Below are 17,688 nucleotides of genomic sequence, written 5' to 3' on the forward strand. Positions count from 1 at the left end.
TGACAGATGGCAGCTTATCCACCTCTCACTCTATTAGCTCTCCTTAAAAACGACCAACCCAAATGATTACTAACCCAAATGGGGCTCCTGGCAAGAGGCTTGGAGCCCACTACCTAATCTACCTCTGTGGTTGTTTCCTGGCTTGGGAACTGCCAACATTTTCACTTCTTTTCCTCAGTCTTTGCTGAGGATAGAAGCAGACCACCTAGAGACCCCTCCAGGGCCATAACCTGCTGCTGGGTTTGCTTCTCATGCACTTTCCCTGCAGTTGTTTACAAATCTGAAAAGACAGGCTCTCTTCTCTGTCCCTCCCAAAGCCTCTGCTGGGCATGATCTCTGGAGGTGTAGAAACTCAGCACGTGTGGACTGACAGAAAGGCTCCTGCCCTTTCCAAGGCACTATTTTCAGCATTCTGGCTTTACGTTTCACTTTCCTTTCTTAGTTAGATACTAGAAGAACACATCTTGAAGACCAACTGCCTTTCCCCCTTCCCTACTCAATTAGTAGTGGGAGAAATAATTTAGAATTTATGAGGAGCAAATTAATCTACACAAGATAGTCCAAGAAGGGAAACTTCTGGCAGGATGTCCCTGCAGGTCCTTTCCAGCATCTTTAGTCTGAGATCTGCATAATTTGGTTCACTACAGTCTGTGAGGTTCTTTCATGTACTTTAAAGAATCTAGAACTTAAAACAATGTCCAGCGTCGACAGGACAGGCGGCGGGGTTTGGCTTCCGGGCGGTGGGGATGGAAGAAACCTGGATTCGCTTTCCCTACTCCTGGCTTCATCCATCTTCCACCCAAGTGAAACGGCAGGGAACCAGTCTGCGAGCTTCTGCCCTTAGTTTTGCTCTAGAGCTAAGAAAGTAACTATTTGAGGTTGGGTGGGGTCAAAAAGAAGGGCTCATTCCATATACAATCAAGCCAGGAAATCAGTCCCCCAACCTGCGAGGCAGAACCTTTAGAGTCCCGTGGAGTTCACGCCTACGTTTCCAGGCGCTGCGTGCGGCTCCCTCAGACCCTCCCCTCTGCCGGAGGGGGCCGGGCTCCGGGGCGGGGCCTCAGCTTCGCGAGGCCCGTTGCCCTGACGACCGTGACAAAATGGCGACTCTGCAGGGCGGGCCTCTGGGGCCCCTCCCGGACCCCGGGGCCCTGAGCCCCGCGCAGGTAGAGCAGCTGCGCAACTTAAAGGTGGGTGCATCCCCCACCTCCGCCTCCACCAAAGTGCAGCTCCCCCGGGACAAGGACCCAGACTGGGGAGAAGAGACCCGAGAGAAAGGGGCGGTAGCGTGTCCCCAGGTGGGGACGCGGAAGGCCCTTGGAGACCCCCGGCTGATCCTTGGGCTTCCGGGGCTCAGAACAGAGCCCGACAGGCGCCTGAAAGTTCAGGAAGGACCAAAACTGGGGGTCTGGCCGGCGAAACAGACCGAAATTACCGCTGATACTTCAGCTTAGATTCAGACAAGGACTTCCCAACGACGGAGATCGAACCTTGGTTAAAGGCCCTAAGCCTGAAAGAAGATAGACTACTTAAATTTTCAAACATTCTGGGAAAAGACCGGGGTTAAGTGCACACGTTGCTTCCCCAAGCCCTTCACACACACCTCCAGGGCTTGGACCTGAAATATGTCTCACAGAGTTGTGACTCTTTGCTCTGTGCCCCAGATTCAGACTCGGATTGCTAATGAAAAGTATCTAAGGACGCACAGAGAAGTGGACTTGCTCCTAAGTGGTTTCCTCCGGTAGGTGGTTTTCTAGATCGGCCTTGAGCAATCAGTAGAAAACAGTACCAAATCTTGTTTGGGATACATGAGTGTGAATGACCCCTTGTTTCCTAAACACCCCCTATTGCTTCCTTTAGGGTTGGAAAGTTAGAAAATATCCGAAGATTAAATTTTTCTAACTCTGGGATTGTGGCACCCCGAGTTTCTTGACTTACCTCTTAGAGGTTTCCTTCAGTTGTCTCTAAATTCTTTTAACATGTTAATATTCATTCATTTTAGCTGTAAGGGTAAATATATACCTCTGACACGTGAAAGAATGAACTTGGCATTGAAAAACTTAGCAGCCAGCCATTGGGTATAGAACACTGTTCTCCATCAGAGTATGGTAATAAGATCACTAGGACTTAAGAAGAATTCAGATGTCTGGCCCTTCTCTACCTGAGGACATTGTTGTAGAAAGACTCCAAGAGTTAGATTCCACTCCCTTGTAAGTTTTGGGGAAAAGACCATTTTCCACCATGCCTTGGAGCATATTTACCTTCCCTACATCGCCTTCAGCATGCCATTTGCCTGAATGGAAAATTCTCCTAATGGGATGACAAAGACCTGAGGGGGAAAAAATATCATGGAGTAGCAATGGATGGAAACAATAGAGCTATGTCAAATACTGTTTGGCTACAGACAAATAGGCAAGGTTTAAATAATAATAATGTCTTCCATTTCCAGGCACCATGTTGGTTTCCTGCCTTAGCAGTCACCATACTGTATTGTAATTGCATTGTCCATCTGCTGATTCTCTCCCTGGCCCAAAGCTCCAAGCTGGTAGAGCATGTTTGTGTCCCCAGTGCCTATACAGTGTATGGCATCTTGGTATACTTTTGCTGATCCTCCCTGCAACTACAGAAGATAGCCTACTGTCACTTCCATTTTACAGGCTACAAGGTGAAGTACCTTCCCCAATTGCTGAAACAGAACCCAAAACCCTGTTTTTTCAACTGCGTTGCTTTGTAAGAACATGGGAGCTGGGGAGGCAGATGTGGGGCTTTCCTTTTTCTTAAAAATAGAACTGGAAGGGTATCTTTTTTCCAGGCCCTTTTGTTTTTCCTTGATCTTACTATTCTTCATATTTAGTTGTTTCTCCAAGTGGCAGCAGATTCTCAGTGGGCAGATAGGGGAAAGAGAAAAGGAAAACTGAAATTCGTATGTGAAGGTTGGTTTTATTTGTTCCAGGGGTAAGGCTTGGCAATAGACAGTTTTGGGGTCCTCTGTCAGTGCCAGCCCTGGGGATCAGGCCATCACTTTTTTGCACCTTTTCTTCTAAATGGAAATAAAGGATGACATTGTTCCTATCCTGGAGAGCTTGCAATCCAAGTTAGGAATTATTGCAGCAGGGAGATTGCGGATAGATGTTGAAAACCTGAACTAAATCACCACTTGCTTTGTTTATAAACAAAAGGACTTGAATCCTTAGGGGTGGTAAGTGAAGAGTGCTTTGTTTTAATCACATGTCAGAAATTGCCCTGCTTCTCTGTCCAAGAACAGTTTCCAGGGGGAGCTGGGTGTCTGTGCCTGGCTACTGCAAGGAAGGCTCAAGGCGTCTTCCATTTCCTTCCTTATTATTCCTCTCCACAGGCGAGGCAGGCCACTGGGCTTTTCCTCTTGCTATCCCTGGAGCTACCCAGCATGAAGCCCTCTGGCCTCTTTTAGGCCTTTGTCTTTCTGGAGTGGAGATGTTAGAGGGAGAGGAATTGTTTTGAAGTTTGCGGGTTTGCTTTTGGTTGCTTTTTGGTGTTAACTATTGTTTCCCTTGAATCATCCCAGGATGAACCAGAATCAGCCAGAAACAGAACCAGAATCTGTACTGGATACTCCGATGGTCCTTGTAGAAAAGAGGAAGGGCGAAGAGGGGACAGAATCCTGAGGGGCATGCCTGACCCTCCCTGTTGGGCAGGTCTCTGCTCTAGACTCATTATAAGCCATGAGAAGCTCCAAACTGTTTTTGTTGGAAAGTTAACTCACCACTTGCGTTTTCCAGATTCGAATGATTTATGCCCATTCAGCCACAGCTCTCCAGTCTATACTCATACATACAGTGTATGGAACTCTTCATATTTTGAGTTTTGGAGCTGAGAAATGGAAAGAGTAGGAATCTAACTTATTTCGGGCACCCAGAGATCTCAGGTTTTAGGCTGGAGATACAATAGCAAAGTGTGAAATTGTAGAGAGGCTTTATTTTATATTTTTGTAAATACCGGGCAGATGAGTCTTACCAAAATATAACACTGATCATATCATTCCTTGGCTGGAAAACCTTCATGGATCCACAACATTGCCTTAAAAATAATTCTATTGAAATACAATGTACAGAAAAATGGCATATTTTAAGATATGGGAGCAACTTAAATGCCCATCATTAGATGAATGGATAAAAAAGAAGTGATACATATACACAATGGAATATTACTCAGCCATAAAAAAGAACATTTGCAACAATGTGGATGGACCTAGAGGGTATCATGCTAAGTAAAATGAGTCAGAGAAAAAGAAATACCATATGATTTCACTTATATGTGGAATCTAAAAAACAAACCAAACAAATAAAAAAAGAAATAGACCCATAAATACTGACAATAGACTGTTGGTTACCATAGGAAAGAGGGTAGGAGGATACGTGAAATAGGCAAGGGGGATAAAGAAGTACAAACTTCAAATCTATAAAATAAATCTTTCATAGGAATGGAAGTACAGCATAGACGACATAACCAATAATATTGTAGTATCTTGGTATGGTAAAAGAGGGTAACTATACTTACTGTGGTGAGCATTTAGTAATGTATACAATTATGCAGTTATTATGTTGTACATTTGAAGCCAATATAATAGTTTATATCAACAATATTCCAATAAAAAATACTTTTTGCTAAAAAAGTGACATATGCTAGACTGGATGAACTGTCACAAGCTTTAGAATACATGATATTAGTGCTCACATTAGGAAACAGTCTTCCACCTCACACCCTTTGTGGCTCCTTCCAGTTACTTTCTCCCAAAGGGTAATCAGTATCCTGACTTCTAATAGCACAGGTTAATTTGGCTTTGTTGTACTTTATTTTTTAATAAATGCAAAGCAGTTTAATATCCTTAAGGTACTAAACTTTAAAGCTTGGAGTTATCTTTTTGTTTTTACTTTTTAAACATTTTGATATCATTAATATGCAATTACATGAGCAACATTGTGGTTATTAGATTCCCCCTATTATCAAGTCCCCACCACACAGCCCATTGCAGTCACTGTCCATCAGCATAGTAAGATGCTATAGAGTCACTACTTGTCTTCTCTGTGCTATACTGCCTTCCCCGTGTCCCCCCTACATTATGTGTGCTAATCATAATGCCCCTTTTTCCCCTTATCCCTGCTTCCCACCCACCCTCCCCAGTCCATTTCCCTTTGGTAACTGTTAGTCCATTCTTGGTTTCTGCGAGTCTGCTGCTGTTTCGTTCCTTTTTTTTTCTTTGTCCTTATATTCCACGGATGAGTGAAATCATCTGGTACTTGTCTTTCTCCACCTGGCTTATTTCACTGAGCATAATACCCTCTAGCTGCATCCATGTTGTTGCAAATGGTAGGATTTGTTTTCTTCTTATGGCTGAATAATATTCCATTATGTATATATACATCATCTTTATCCATTCATCTATTGATGGACACCTAGGTTGCTTCCATTTCTTGGTTATTGTAAATAGTGCTGTGATAAACATAGGGGTGCATCTATCTTTTTGAAAGCTCCTACATTCTTAGGGTAAATTCCTAGGAGTGGAATTCCTGGGTCAACCTTTGTTGTACTTTTTATAAATGGAATGCTACAGTACATGGTCTTTCATGCCTGGCTTCTTTTTGCTCAGTAGTATCTTGTGGATCTTCCATTCTTATTGCTGTGTAGTATTCTACTGTATGAATATACCACACTTTATATATCCATTCCTGTTTTTTGAATTGAGTATGTGTGTCTCTTTGCTTCCTACTACTATACTTGCCTTCCACTTCAACCACTTGGAAAGTCTCTGATCATACCACTCACCTTGTGGAGGGGGCACTGACTCTCCTTGAGTGCCTTTTGAACCTTGGTGAATTCAGAGGTGGATATGACCCAGTTCCTACTCTCAAGAAGTTCACTCAATATAGAACATGGACTTTCATTTCTGGGCCTTTGCTCTTGCTGCTTCCCTGGGTCTGGATTGCTCTTGTCCTGCCTACTGAAATCCCATGTGTACCTCAAGGGTCCTCTCATATATCAGCTGTTCTTTGAAAATTTTCAGGGCCCTGTCAGTAACCTTTCCCTCTCCTCTGATCTCCCAGTGCCCTATTTAATACCCTTCTTATAGCACTTTGGAAATGTACTTGGCCTTTTGGACATTTGGGAAGTTACCCATTCCCTTTTACTTGACTGTAATTTCTTTGAGGTGGGGCTGTATTTAACTTTTTTAAAAATGCAATCCCTCGTATCTAGTACCATTACTTACACATAATTTGTGTTCCATAGTTATCAAATTAAACTGAAGGAGAAGGGAGGCAAAATTCATGAAGCTTGGGAGGCAGGGGTTTCCTGGGCAGGTGAGGCCTTCTCCTAGGCTGGTGGGGCAGGGAAGCCATGGCTAAGGGATCATGTTGTAGAGAATATCAGCCTGAGAATCACAAGACCTGGGCCCTTTCTCACTTATTTGCTTGTTTTATGAACGTGGGCAAATGATTAACCTTTTGAAGGCTTGGTTTCTTCATATGTAAAATGGGGCACAGTCACTGCCATTTCACAGGGTTGTTGTAAAGTGAGATAATGTTTGTGAACATGTTTTATGAACCATAAAACTCTATGTGATAGAAGGCATTTTCAACTGCTCAGTGGCACCAGCACTGTTGGTGTTGTTAGTGTCTCTGTCCTGCAGGGCCAACAGCCATCCTAAGTCTATCTTCTTAGCCTTGTTTGTTGTATTCTTTGCCAACCTCTATGGAAATTCATGGTTAAACTTACTCAGCAGGTTGTGGGGCTGAATATGTGTCCCACCACACAGGAGCTCTGTCTTGCCTGAGGGTTTCAGCCCCAGGCAAGTTCACTCTGGATTTGGTGGGCCCCCAAAATTACAATGGAACATTCCTGGCTTAAAAGGATTTATACCCAGCTTTATTCACATGGTGGCAGCTCGAGCACTAGAATCCTGTCTGCCTTGGGGTAACTGCAGGCAGCAAGCCGGTCTCTGTCTCCAGGCTCTTCACTGCCTCACAGCCCTTGCCTCCACCTCTGGCTCTTCCTCACTCTCTGCTCCAGGCTCTGCCTTCACCTCCAGCCTCTGCTCTCCACGCACTGGGCAGGGCTCTTTATATAGCAACATAGGTAATAGTGACTTATTGCCAACAGTGTGTAAATATCAGCCTAGCAGTAGGCCAATTACATCATCAGGTAGACTAGGGTCCGGTGAGGATCCTGGCCATGGGAACTTTCATTTTTCCTATACTCTACCTTTCCAGGATTCTCACCTTACAATCTACATACCCTCAATATTCCCCAATGGTCCCTCTGTGTGAGAAAGCTGGAGCACTGTAAACAGATTCCACAACAGCAAGAGAGACTACAACATACATATAACAACAAAAATTATAATACAGATAGCAGCAGAAATTATGATAGTCCTAAAGCCTGAGGAGATTGATTGCCACCAACTGATCATTCCAGTTGTACTCAAACCAGTTCTCAGATGAGTTCATGATTCACACTTTCCACACTCACCCAGAAAGCAGCAGTTTTTGCTAGGGGGTGTGTGCCCAATCCACACAGACATTAGAGGAGATTAACCTTAAGGGCAATAAGACACATGTTTTAGTGACACCAATATAGGCATATCTTGTCCTCCAAGTAGGATGCATGTAAGAGAGTGGTTATGTGATAGGACTGTGGCAGGAAGGGGGTCCTGTCTGGGTCTAGTATACCATACGTTTACCCTTCTCCCTGTAGGGGCTACTGAGGGGTCTATGTATGGAGCTATTAGAGGCATATGCATTGGCCATAAAGATAAAACAGAACTCCTGGTAAGGTGCTCTTAACTTCCAGCCATTTAGGGTACACTACCGTGGTCTTTGGGGGCCACTCTTCTGTTACATCAGAAACACACAGGAGGCCAGCCTCCAGGCCTTGTCCCCAGGAGAGCCAACTGTCATTGGTCCATATGTCAAAACATGCAAGGCCACATCCACTGAACAGAGTCTCCAGGTTGCTGTGGGACTTGGTCACACAATGCAGTCTTGCTGGCTCTGTTGACTTCTTCAAAAGTCAAAGGCAGGCCCCACTGGTGGGTTATAATCCACATCATCTTCTGCCCCACATGCAACAAATGTTGATGGAATCATTGTGCCACATCAGAGGCAGGCTTTCCTGCTAGCCCCCACACCTGGGCCAATATGTCTACTTCATTTGATGGGCTCCATAGTCAGCAAGGCATGGTACATGACAGCCAATTGCTTCTCTGTTAAGGTGTACCGGACCTCTGCTCCTTCCCAGAGTTGCAACCAGAATCCAGTAGGTTGATGAGCTTATTCAAGCCACTGCCAGAGGCCCCAGCCATAACTGTCTTCGGTTACATGAACATCCAGCTCCCAATTGAGGTCTATCATACTCAAGGCCTACATGGCATTGACTGTCCATTTTCCAATGGCAAAGGCAATTGCACATTTCATTCCCAGCCCCATCTGACACCCTTTCATACAAATGGTATAAAGTCTTCCGAATTTGTGCCAAGTGCAGGATAAACACTCTCCAATAGCCTAAAAGACCCAAAACCTCTTGCAATAATGCCACATTTGTCTGTAAGAGGATCAGAAGTAAGCATAACATCATACACAGTATTAGATGCCCTATTCCCTATGGTATTTGGGCTTGTTTTGCTCTGATAACCTTACCTTTGTTTCCATCTATAGCAGTGGGTGTCTGAGGAAATCGCTCAGGGTTGCTGTAAATCAGTGAGCATTCAGCTCTGGTGTCTACCAGAGCCAGGACATGTACATTCACTGGGGACCAATGAATTGATATTTCAACATGTGGTCCCCCAAGGCGGGTGCTTTGACCCTCCCCTCAGTCAAACTGTATTCCAATCATCTTCCTGTGAGGGTCTAGACGGGGATGGCTCACTCTCCAGCAGAAACCAACAGGCTGGGCTTGTGGTTTTGTCTCTGGCTTCCATTTTCTGGTCCTCACTTTAGCTGACTGCTGCAACTGTGGGTCTGACTCCAATTACTGCCACAGCTCCAGTAATATTTTATTTGACTTTCCACCCAATTTCTCTCTGCTCCTGCCTTTATCAAACCAACCCTCATCTGGGTCCTTGTGACCTTCATGGGGCCCTTTAAACTCTTCCTCTGAGTAGTGGATCATATTTCCTTCTGTGCTCTCATTGTTTAAGCCTCTCTCAAGTCTGCTACCATACAGGTAACCTCACTTATGGGCTGCCCTAAGTGAGGGGCAAGAATGGCCACTAGAGGCCCAAAGAGCAATGGGGAGCCATTTGTAGCACCATTATTTTCTCATCTCCACAGTAAAAGGCTCCTCATCTAGGCCATAATTCTCTGGACTGTAAATGGCAATTTTCATGCCTAACCAAAGAAATGACAGTGGAATGTTCTTGGGGTGAAAGGGTTTATACCCAACTTTATTTCCATGGCAACAGGTCAATTACTAGAATCCCATCCACTCAGAGCGAGTCTGCATGCAGCAAGCCAGTCTCTGCTTTTGGGTCTCTCTGCCCCCACAGCCGTCTCAGTCTCTGTCCTCTGCACTGTCACCACTCCAGTCTCTGTTCTCCTGCAGCCATGTCACTGTGTGGCTGTGCAGAGCATTGGGCGGAGCTCTTTATATAGAGTCAATAGCAAGGTATTGCCCACATGTGTGTAGTGAGCTAGCCAACCAGGGCCAGGTGAGAATTCTGGCCACAGGAACCTTCACTTTATCCACACACCCTTGAATGTTCCACTGTCATTTCTTTGGTCTCATTGAATCCATAGTGAACTTGTCCGGGCTGAAACCCATTGGCAAGAGAAAGAGCCAAGCTGACATTGCCTCAGAGGGCTTCTGCCAAAACTGGGAATCCAAATCCACCAGCTCAGCCTGTGTATAGGGGCAGAGCATAGATTGCTCCATGACTTGGGGAGGGCACTGCACCTCTCCTGGAGGAACCCATGGTTGCTGTGTCTTTATTTTCTTGAATAGAAGAGGGGTCACTGCCTCTGGCACCAGCACCACCTCCACCCCCACCTGCTTGTCAAACCCTGGCTCTTCCTCCATTTCTGGGGCTGTTGGCAGCTTTCTTTTTTTCCCCTCCCCTGAGTGCCTCCTCTGCTACACTCTTTACCTTTTCTACAGTGCCTTGGATCAACGCTGTCTCAGTCTCAGCAGCTCTCTGACCTTCACCGCAGTGCCTCACATCTGGCGTTTCCATGCTGCCTCTTCTTGTGCTTCTTTCAGGAGTATGTCCATCTCCTTCATGGCTTTTGCCTCTTCCACAGGACCTCAGCCTGCATTCTTGTGCTAACATTACATCCTTTACCATCTCCATAGCACCTTGTCGTGACACCATCTCAGTCATCAACAAATTTTTTACCTCCTCTAGGGCACCTCGCAGCTCATGTTCTTGTGCTGCCTCTTCTTGTGGTCTCGCAGAAGTATGTCCTTCTCCTTTTTGGCCTTTCTTAATACTGTGAGAAAAAGCCAACCCACAGTTCCCATCACCTCGTGAGCACTCTATTTCTCCAAGGAATTCTTTGTTTTGCTGAGGGCCAACCCCACTGCCTCCGGCATCACCTCCACCTCCCCGCAGTCATGGGGAGGGTCCGAGTCCTCTAGGAGGCAAGCCACCTCAGACCACATGTCCACTTGGGGATACCTGAGTTCCATCCTGTCCATAGGGGCAGCCTGCTGAAGTATCCCTTACAGGAGGGCAGCTTGTTCTGTTTTTTTTTCTTTGGTCTGCAGTGAATCCTATCAACAAGGCCAAATATCTCACCTGAGGGTTTCAGCTTTGGGCAAGTTCTCTCTGGATTTGGTGAGACCAAAAAATGACAACAGAAAGTTATAGGGGCAAAAGGGTTTATATCCAGTTTTATTCTCATGGTGGCAGGTCAAGTTTAGAATCCCGTCTGCCTCAGAGCGAGTCTTCAGGCGGCAGGCTGGCCTCTGCCCCTGGGCCTCTCCTCTGGCGCATAGCCCTTGCTCCGCTCCTCGCTCTCCCTTCACCTCCAGTGTCTGCTCTCCCCAAGCACTTTATATAGCAACATAAGTAATATCAGCTTATTGCCAATGGGTATGGAAGCATTAGCCTAGCAGTGGGCCAGTTACATCATCAAGTAGGTTAGGGTCAGGTGAGGATCCAGGCCATGGGAACTTCCATTTTTCCCTACAAGCCCCTTGAGGACTAGGCAACATGCTCTTTATCTTTACCACCTGCCTCTGGCTTAGACTGGTTCTGTGAAAATGTTTGTTGAATGAGTGACAATCTTTACCTGGCAACTGTCCTGTGTTGTGAGCAATACCTAGGCTTATTGCTATTTAGAATTGTTTTGCCAATGGGTTGCAGCCCTGGGCAAGTTCACTATGGATTCAGTGAGGCTGAAAAAATGACAATGGAACATTCCTGGGGTGAAAGGGTTTATACCCAACTTTATTCCCATGGGGGCAGGTCAATCACTAGAATCCATCCACTCAAAGCTAGTCTGCATGCAGCAAGCCGGTCTCTGCCTCTGGGCCTCTCTGCCCCGGCAGCCATCTCAGCCTCTGTCCTCAGCACTGCCACCACTACAGCCTCTGCTCTCCTGCCCAGCGCACTGGGCGGAGCTCTTTATATAGAGTCAATACCAACATATTGCCCACAGGTGTGCAGTGAGCTAGCCAACCAGGGCCAGCTGCGAATCCTGGCCATAGGAACCTTCCCTTTCTCCACAAGAATATTTTGCTTCTTGCCTCAGATCCTGACTTTAAGGAAAAGAAGGAGCGAAAGGGTCTTTTCCAGGAGTTCCCTGACTTACTGACTCCCAAGGTAGGTGTCCCAGGTCAGCAGGCTCCCTGAAAGCACAGGGCCTCCAGTGGGCAAGCCGGCCTAAGAGCCTGCTTCTCTTCCTCCTATGAGCCCTCCATGTTTTCCAGAGAAATGTTTTTGAAGAGACCAGACAACATCGAAGAATTCGCTGCAGGTGAGTAGGGCAGTGTCTGTTTGGGGTGTTTGATAAACAAGTACAAGGAATATTATTGTGAATTTAGACTCACACAAGCCCAGGATTCCCCCTGCAGAGTCTGGGGTACTTCTTTACCTGATGTCTCCCAAGGGAGCTTTTTTTCAGAAGGCTCTTTCTTCCATTGTCATTTCCTCAAAATGAGGACAGGTAAGAAATGAGGCAGAGCTCCTTCATGGTGAGGATTGTTAAGACTTGAGATTCCCAAAGGAACATACTGGCAGATCTTTCCCTGGGAATCTTAAAGCAGAGTTCTCAACCCTGGATGCACATTAGAATCACCTGGGGAGCTTTTAAAAATCCCTATGCCCAGGCCTACCCCCAAAGATTTTAATTTAATTAGTCCATGATGGGGCCCAGCATCCAGAGTTTTAAAGGCTCCCTGGGTGATTCTAATGGGCTCTACTGCCCAAGATGGCTTAAGGTCAATGGTATTTCAAGGGAAGGGGCTGTGTTGGATGATTTCGTGAGTCCTAAATGCTCTGGGAGTTGGTTACAGTCTCAACCCATTTTTAGCTGAATCTAAGTATGTCTTTGCTGCCACAGCAGATGCTGCCTCTGATTCACATTATGCTGGGTGTATAAAAACCCTCTTCTGTCGTCATCCTGTGAGAGCCTGGCTCTCCTCTAAAGGGATATTCTCAGAGAGGGCGTGATATCTCAGAGACAGAAGCTGGCAAGCTGCATTGAGACAAGAATAATACTTGGTATTTATTTGGGCTAAAAGGAGGGCTGGAAGCAGAAAACACAGAGACTCCCTCAGCCCTCTGATGGCTCCCTGTGCATCAGCAAGCCAATGAACAGGGCAGTGCAGAGGGGACAGAGCCACCCTGTGTAAGCCCTTCCTAGGAACACTTGAGTTGGAAGGCTCAGAACTGCCCGGGCAGGGGATAGTGACCATGGGGTTTGTTGTGACATCTCATATTACATTGTAAAGCAGGCCCACCAATAACAGTTCTGCTAACACTGAGCCATCCTAACTTTTTAGCAGAATAAATTGTCTCCCTCCTGGTCTTTTTTCCCTTGGGTTGAGATGATTTCTTCTTTTGATTCTTATCCCAGACTATTTCACGGATCCAAGACTTCCCAACAAGATTCACATGCAGCTAATTAAGGAGAAGAAAGTAGCTAATTAGCAAAATCATGATGTTCAGCTGTTGAGAGAGACCAGAAAGAATTCAGCCTCAGGGTGGGTGTTAAACTTCATGTACAGACAGAGGCTCCTGTACTCGTGTGAAAGTAAGCACTGGCTTCTTGGCCAGGGTGTGAAAGAAACCGAATGGAAAGCTGAAGAGGAGTTCCATGCAAGTGTTTAGCTTTCTTGACACTATTTTGGGGAGTTAGGGACTGAAGAGAGGCCCAGGGTTTGTCTAGTGTGTCTATGGCGGGAAGAGACATCTGCCTTCTCAGAGAAATGATTGAGAGAATGGAAGCAGGAGTAGTTGCTGAGTAAGGAGCGTGACCAGGAGATGGGTGGGGGGGCCTGTCAGTCTCAAGGCCTGGCCTCAGATTGCAGAATTTCAGAATGCCCTTGCAGATGGCCTTTTCCTTGTGTCCTTGGTGCGGGAGTGGAGGGGCTTACCCATGGCGGGAAATGGTGGAAGCAGCTTCCCTTGCCACTTCTTGGCCTGGCCACCTTCCTGTTGTTGTCTTCAAACCAGGTTATGCCATTATGGCCATCACACATTTTTCAGGCAGAATGATTTCTGAACTGAATTTGAAGGTTGCAATTTTTAAAATTTGAGGTAGGAAAAAGGGACACTCCTGATTTAGCAGCACCGTTTGTGTTTTTCAGGGTCATCTGGAAGCAAGAGAGCCTTGTTGCCGCCAGTGTGGGTTTCCAAGCTGCCTTGGGCTGTGTCTACTACTGTAAAGCTTATAAAGATTCTCATTAAAAACAGACCTTCCTGCTCTCTCTGCTTTATTTCACTCAGAAGGAGAAAGACATCTTTCATAGGAGAGCTGCTTTGGCCTCATGGGCAGCAGACCTGTTTTTCTGTCTGTGGCGACCCGTGGGCTTCCAGCTGGGTGGGCAACCTGTTTGTGCGTGTGCCTCGGTGCTGTGCACCCACTGCCAGAGCGGAGACCAGGCGAAGGAATGGGTGCGGGCCCCGAGAGGATCACAGCTGGCTGTGGTGGCGCTGAAACAAGACGGGGCTGCACTTCATGGGGCTTGGGTTTTTCCCTTCTCTGCGTCCTGGGTCAGTGTATGGAGTGTACAAGTGCTGATTGACTTTTATTTCCATATAAGCAATAATAAGAGGAATTGGGCTGGAAAGATAGCAAGAGAGAAAGAGATTGAACAAAGAAAACCCATTCAGGGTCAGGGATATTGTGAAATATGAGCCTAACAGGTGACTCAGAGAGGTGGTGGACTCTGTTCTTCAGGATTTTTAGGAACAAACTGCCCATCCACTTGGTTTTCAACTAAGAGGCAGGGAAGTGGATCACTTGGCCTTATTAAATCCTGTCCAGGCCTAGGAGACATGGAAGCCTTCCGTCTTTATGTCCTACCTCTCTGGCCTCCACAGCCCAGTGGCTCTACTGTATGAAGGACATCGCACCTGTGTGTCACGTGTCAACATCACTATGGCAACAGAAGCATAGCCCAAAGCAGGGTCAGTATTATTTTTATTTCCCTTGTCTGCTTGTCTGTTCCCAGCTGCCAACACTAACAGTAGTAGAAGGGCAACAAAACAGGGTGCTTAGAAAACTATTAAAACTACACATAACAAGCTATGAAACAGGAACCTGAGGAGTCATTTTAAGGGCTTTCAGAATCACACTTTGGCAATGAGGTGTCCCTGTTTAAAAAATCCAAACAAAGTCTTCAGCAAAAAACACACATCTAATAAGGACCTCTGATGTGAAGTGTTAGCATTAGACCCTCCTGGAAACTTTCCTGAAAGAGGAGACCTACAACAATTTGGGAAGAGAGCAAAGTGTTTTCAAGATGCTTGAGTGAATGATTTAATACTGTGAGTGTACAGTGGCTCATTCCTTGGAGGGGTGGTTTTCTGGTAGGAATAAGAAATGCATTTCATTGAAAATGCATTTCAAAGCCTTTCTGAGAAAAGAATGTATTTAACATGGTCACAGTGCATCTGCTTTGTGTGAGATAATGTGCTCCTGGGGTAAGGTGGGGATACTGTCCCTGCAGTGCAGTGGTTTATGGTCTGGGAGATGTGTTGCTTTCCTCCCCAAACCTTAACTGCCTGAATATCTCACCTTTTAGATTGAAAGCTCCCTCAGGGCAGGACCAATTCGATAAATCAAACTTGTTCACTGTTAAATTCCTGACTTTTAGCATAGTGTCTGGCAAATAGCAAATGCTCAGTAAACATTTACAGAGAATGAATGCTTGTGTAAGTGAATGAGAATCACATTATAACAGTGGTTATAAAGACAATTATATACCTGTGATGGAATTAGGTACTTATATAGGATGAGGTAGAAGAAAGAACACCACGTCTGCCTGCAGAAGTGAGGGAAGCCTCACAGAAATTAGCATGTGGTGGGTAAGAAAGAATTTGCCAGGCAGAGGTGGGAAGAGGTATGGGGTAGTCGGGGTGCTGCAGTGTTTCCATCCTGCTGTGCAAGGTGGTGCTGGCAGACCCTATTTGTCACTTGTTCATCCTCATTGCCCTTTTCTTCTTTGCTAATAGAATGCCCATTTTGTGAGGGCAGCAGTGAGCTCAGCCCCAAGTAGTGGATGGCATTTATTCTAAGGCAACCACAACAATCGCATTCCCTGATTTCCCAGCCTTCCTCGCAGCTAAGGGCAGCCTGTGTTCATGAGCTGTAGGTAAAAGTGTGCTGGGGTTTCTAGGAAAGCTTTTGTTTTTCATAACAAAAAAAAAAAAGGATCAGGGTAGAGAGGATATGACAGATTGAACTGGTAGAACCCTCCCTTTTCTCACTTGTCTTCCCACTTGAGCCTGATTATGACATCTAGAGATGAACAGCAATTGTAAGGTCATGAAGCAACAAACAAGAGTCTGCCAGTCCTGTGAAGTGGCAGAGAGGAAAGATCAGAAGCCTCTGAGGTCCTGATGGTGTCTTTGAGACCTGAACAGCCCAGCAAACACCTACATTCAGACTTCCTGGCAAGTGAGAAAGATAAATCTCTAATTTGTTCCGAAATTGGACCAGAGTTAAATCCTGACTCACCACTTCCTAGATGTGTGGCCTTGGCCAGACCTCTTCCTTGAGCATTAGGTTTCTCTATAAACTAAGATGTATGATATCCACCTCTGAGGGCTATTGAATCAGGGATAAAGCATGGGCAGTGACTGGCACATAGGAGGTATTCACCAGGAGTGTGTTTTACTGGAGATGTGTAGACTGCAAGGGTTGGGAGTCGTGGGAGAAGATGCCAGGCAAGAGGGTGGGGACAAGGTGTGCAGTAGGCAAAAGGGGTTAGTTTTTATCATGTAGGCAATGGAGAGCTAGTGAAGAATTTTAAGCCAAGAGAAATTTGTGATATTTGCATTTAAAAAATGTCATAGTGTGGAAGACAAACTAAAGGAACTAAAACTAGAAATGGAAAGACCCACAGTCTAAGCCACCATCATCTCTCACGTGCACCGTCTCACTGAGTTTTAGCCAGCCTCTGTCAACTCTCCTGCCCAATGCATCCATTGAAAGTTATTTAGCTGTGTGTAACAGAAAAGCCTTATAGTGATTTATAGTGGTTTGCACAAATAGGGGGCAGTAAGCCCCCCTATAATTTTCTCACCTAATAAGTCTGGCAGTGAGCAAGATTCAAAAGTTTTAGAGATGTCAACAAGTACCCAGACCAGACTTCCATCTTTTCACACTACCAGCCTTAGCCTGTGGCCTCAGAGTTTCAAGAGGGCTCCTGCACTCCCATTGATGGTTACCTGTCTTTGCTGGAAAGCAAAAGCTTTCCCAGAACACCCCTTCCACCCCTGCCAAGCTTCACCAACAACTCTTTGGCCAGAACTGTGTACATAGCTCCCTCTTTAACGGAGGCTGGGAAACTGAATATTTAGCCTGCCAATGGTGCCCTAGATAGCTTCTTGTCACTTTCTCAGGATCCTTCCCTAGGGATCCAACTGAAGTAGCCTCTTTCAGACATTTTTAATACTTAATTTAAAAAATATCCACCCCACCCCCTGCATTCTTTTCCTATCACTCCTTTTTGTTTTCTTCACACCTATCCCTGTTCGATGTCATCTTGTTTACTTTCTCATTCCCCATCTTGTTAGCTTACTTTCACATTTCCCAAGAATGTGAGCTCCAGTGAGAGCAAATCTCATCAATCTTGTCGTCTCTCCAAGGCCAGCACCCACAACTGTGCCTGGCATGTAGCTGCTCAGCTCACACTTGCCAAAATGATTGCATAGATGGATGAATGGCAGTTAGAAGACTGAACTGCAGGATGAGAGCTTGAACTGTTTGGTGTCATGAAAACAGGAGGTGAACTGTAGACATATTTAGGAGAAATTGGTGGAACTTGTGATTTGAATGGGGTAGAGTTATATGGGGCTATAGATTCTAGAATGACTTTCAGGTTTCTTGCACAGTCAAGGAGAGATATGATGGGATGATTACTAATACAGAAGGGAAGTAGCTAGGAGCAGGGGAAATGGGGAGATGAATTTAGACAAAAAGGTTTCCACTGAATTTGTAATTGGGTCATGGATAATATTAATATGAATCACTTCAGCGGGGTTGG

The 17,688-nt window shown here is 45.7% G+C and overlaps 1 protein-coding gene across 3 annotated transcripts; it reads left to right on the top strand.

The window, feature by feature from the left end:
• Positions 1-1,052: 1,052 nt before the first annotated feature.
• RIIAD1 (regulatory subunit of type II PKA R-subunit domain containing 1) lies at positions 1,053-13,887 on the top strand. 3 transcript variants are annotated; one of them, XM_073234639.1, is made up of 5 exons: positions 1,054-1,190; positions 1,665-1,741; positions 11,902-11,948; positions 13,050-13,176; positions 13,783-13,887. In XM_073234639.1, the coding sequence occupies exons 1-4, from the start codon at positions 1,101-1,103 to the stop codon at positions 13,121-13,123; spliced, it is 288 nt and encodes a 95-aa protein (XP_073090740.1). In that variant the 5' UTR covers positions 1,054-1,100; the 3' UTR covers positions 13,124-13,176; positions 13,783-13,887. The 3 variants fall into 3 exon arrangements, with proteins under 3 accessions (XP_017512347.3, XP_073090740.1, XP_017512346.3); XM_017656858.3 differs by lacking the exons at positions 1,665-1,741; positions 13,050-13,176 and having other exon boundaries at positions 1,053-1,190; XM_017656857.3 differs by lacking the exons at positions 11,902-11,948; positions 13,050-13,176.
• The last annotated feature ends 3,801 nt before the right edge of the window (positions 13,888-17,688 follow it).

This window comes from Manis javanica, chromosome 4 (assembly GCF_040802235.1).
Source record: "Manis javanica isolate MJ-LG chromosome 4, MJ_LKY, whole genome shotgun sequence".
Classification (NCBI taxonomy): Eukaryota; Metazoa; Chordata; class Mammalia; order Pholidota; family Manidae; genus Manis; species Manis javanica.

What these genes read in the sequence shown, in the direction of transcription:
- RIIAD1 (XM_073234639.1), top strand. Translation starts at nt 1,101, where the DNA reads ATGGCGACTCTGCAGGGCGGGCCTCTGGGGCCCCTCCCGGACCCCGGG. An exon ending in AGCAGCTGCGCAACTTAAAG is followed by an intron (nt 1,191 to 1,664) that starts GTGGGTGCATCC and finishes TCTGTGCCCCAG; the next exon opens with ATTCAGACTCGGATTGCTAA. An exon ending in CTCCTAAGTGGTTTCCTCCG is followed by an intron (nt 1,742 to 11,901) that starts GTAGGTGGTTTT and finishes CATGTTTTCCAG; the next exon opens with AGAAATGTTTTTGAAGAGAC.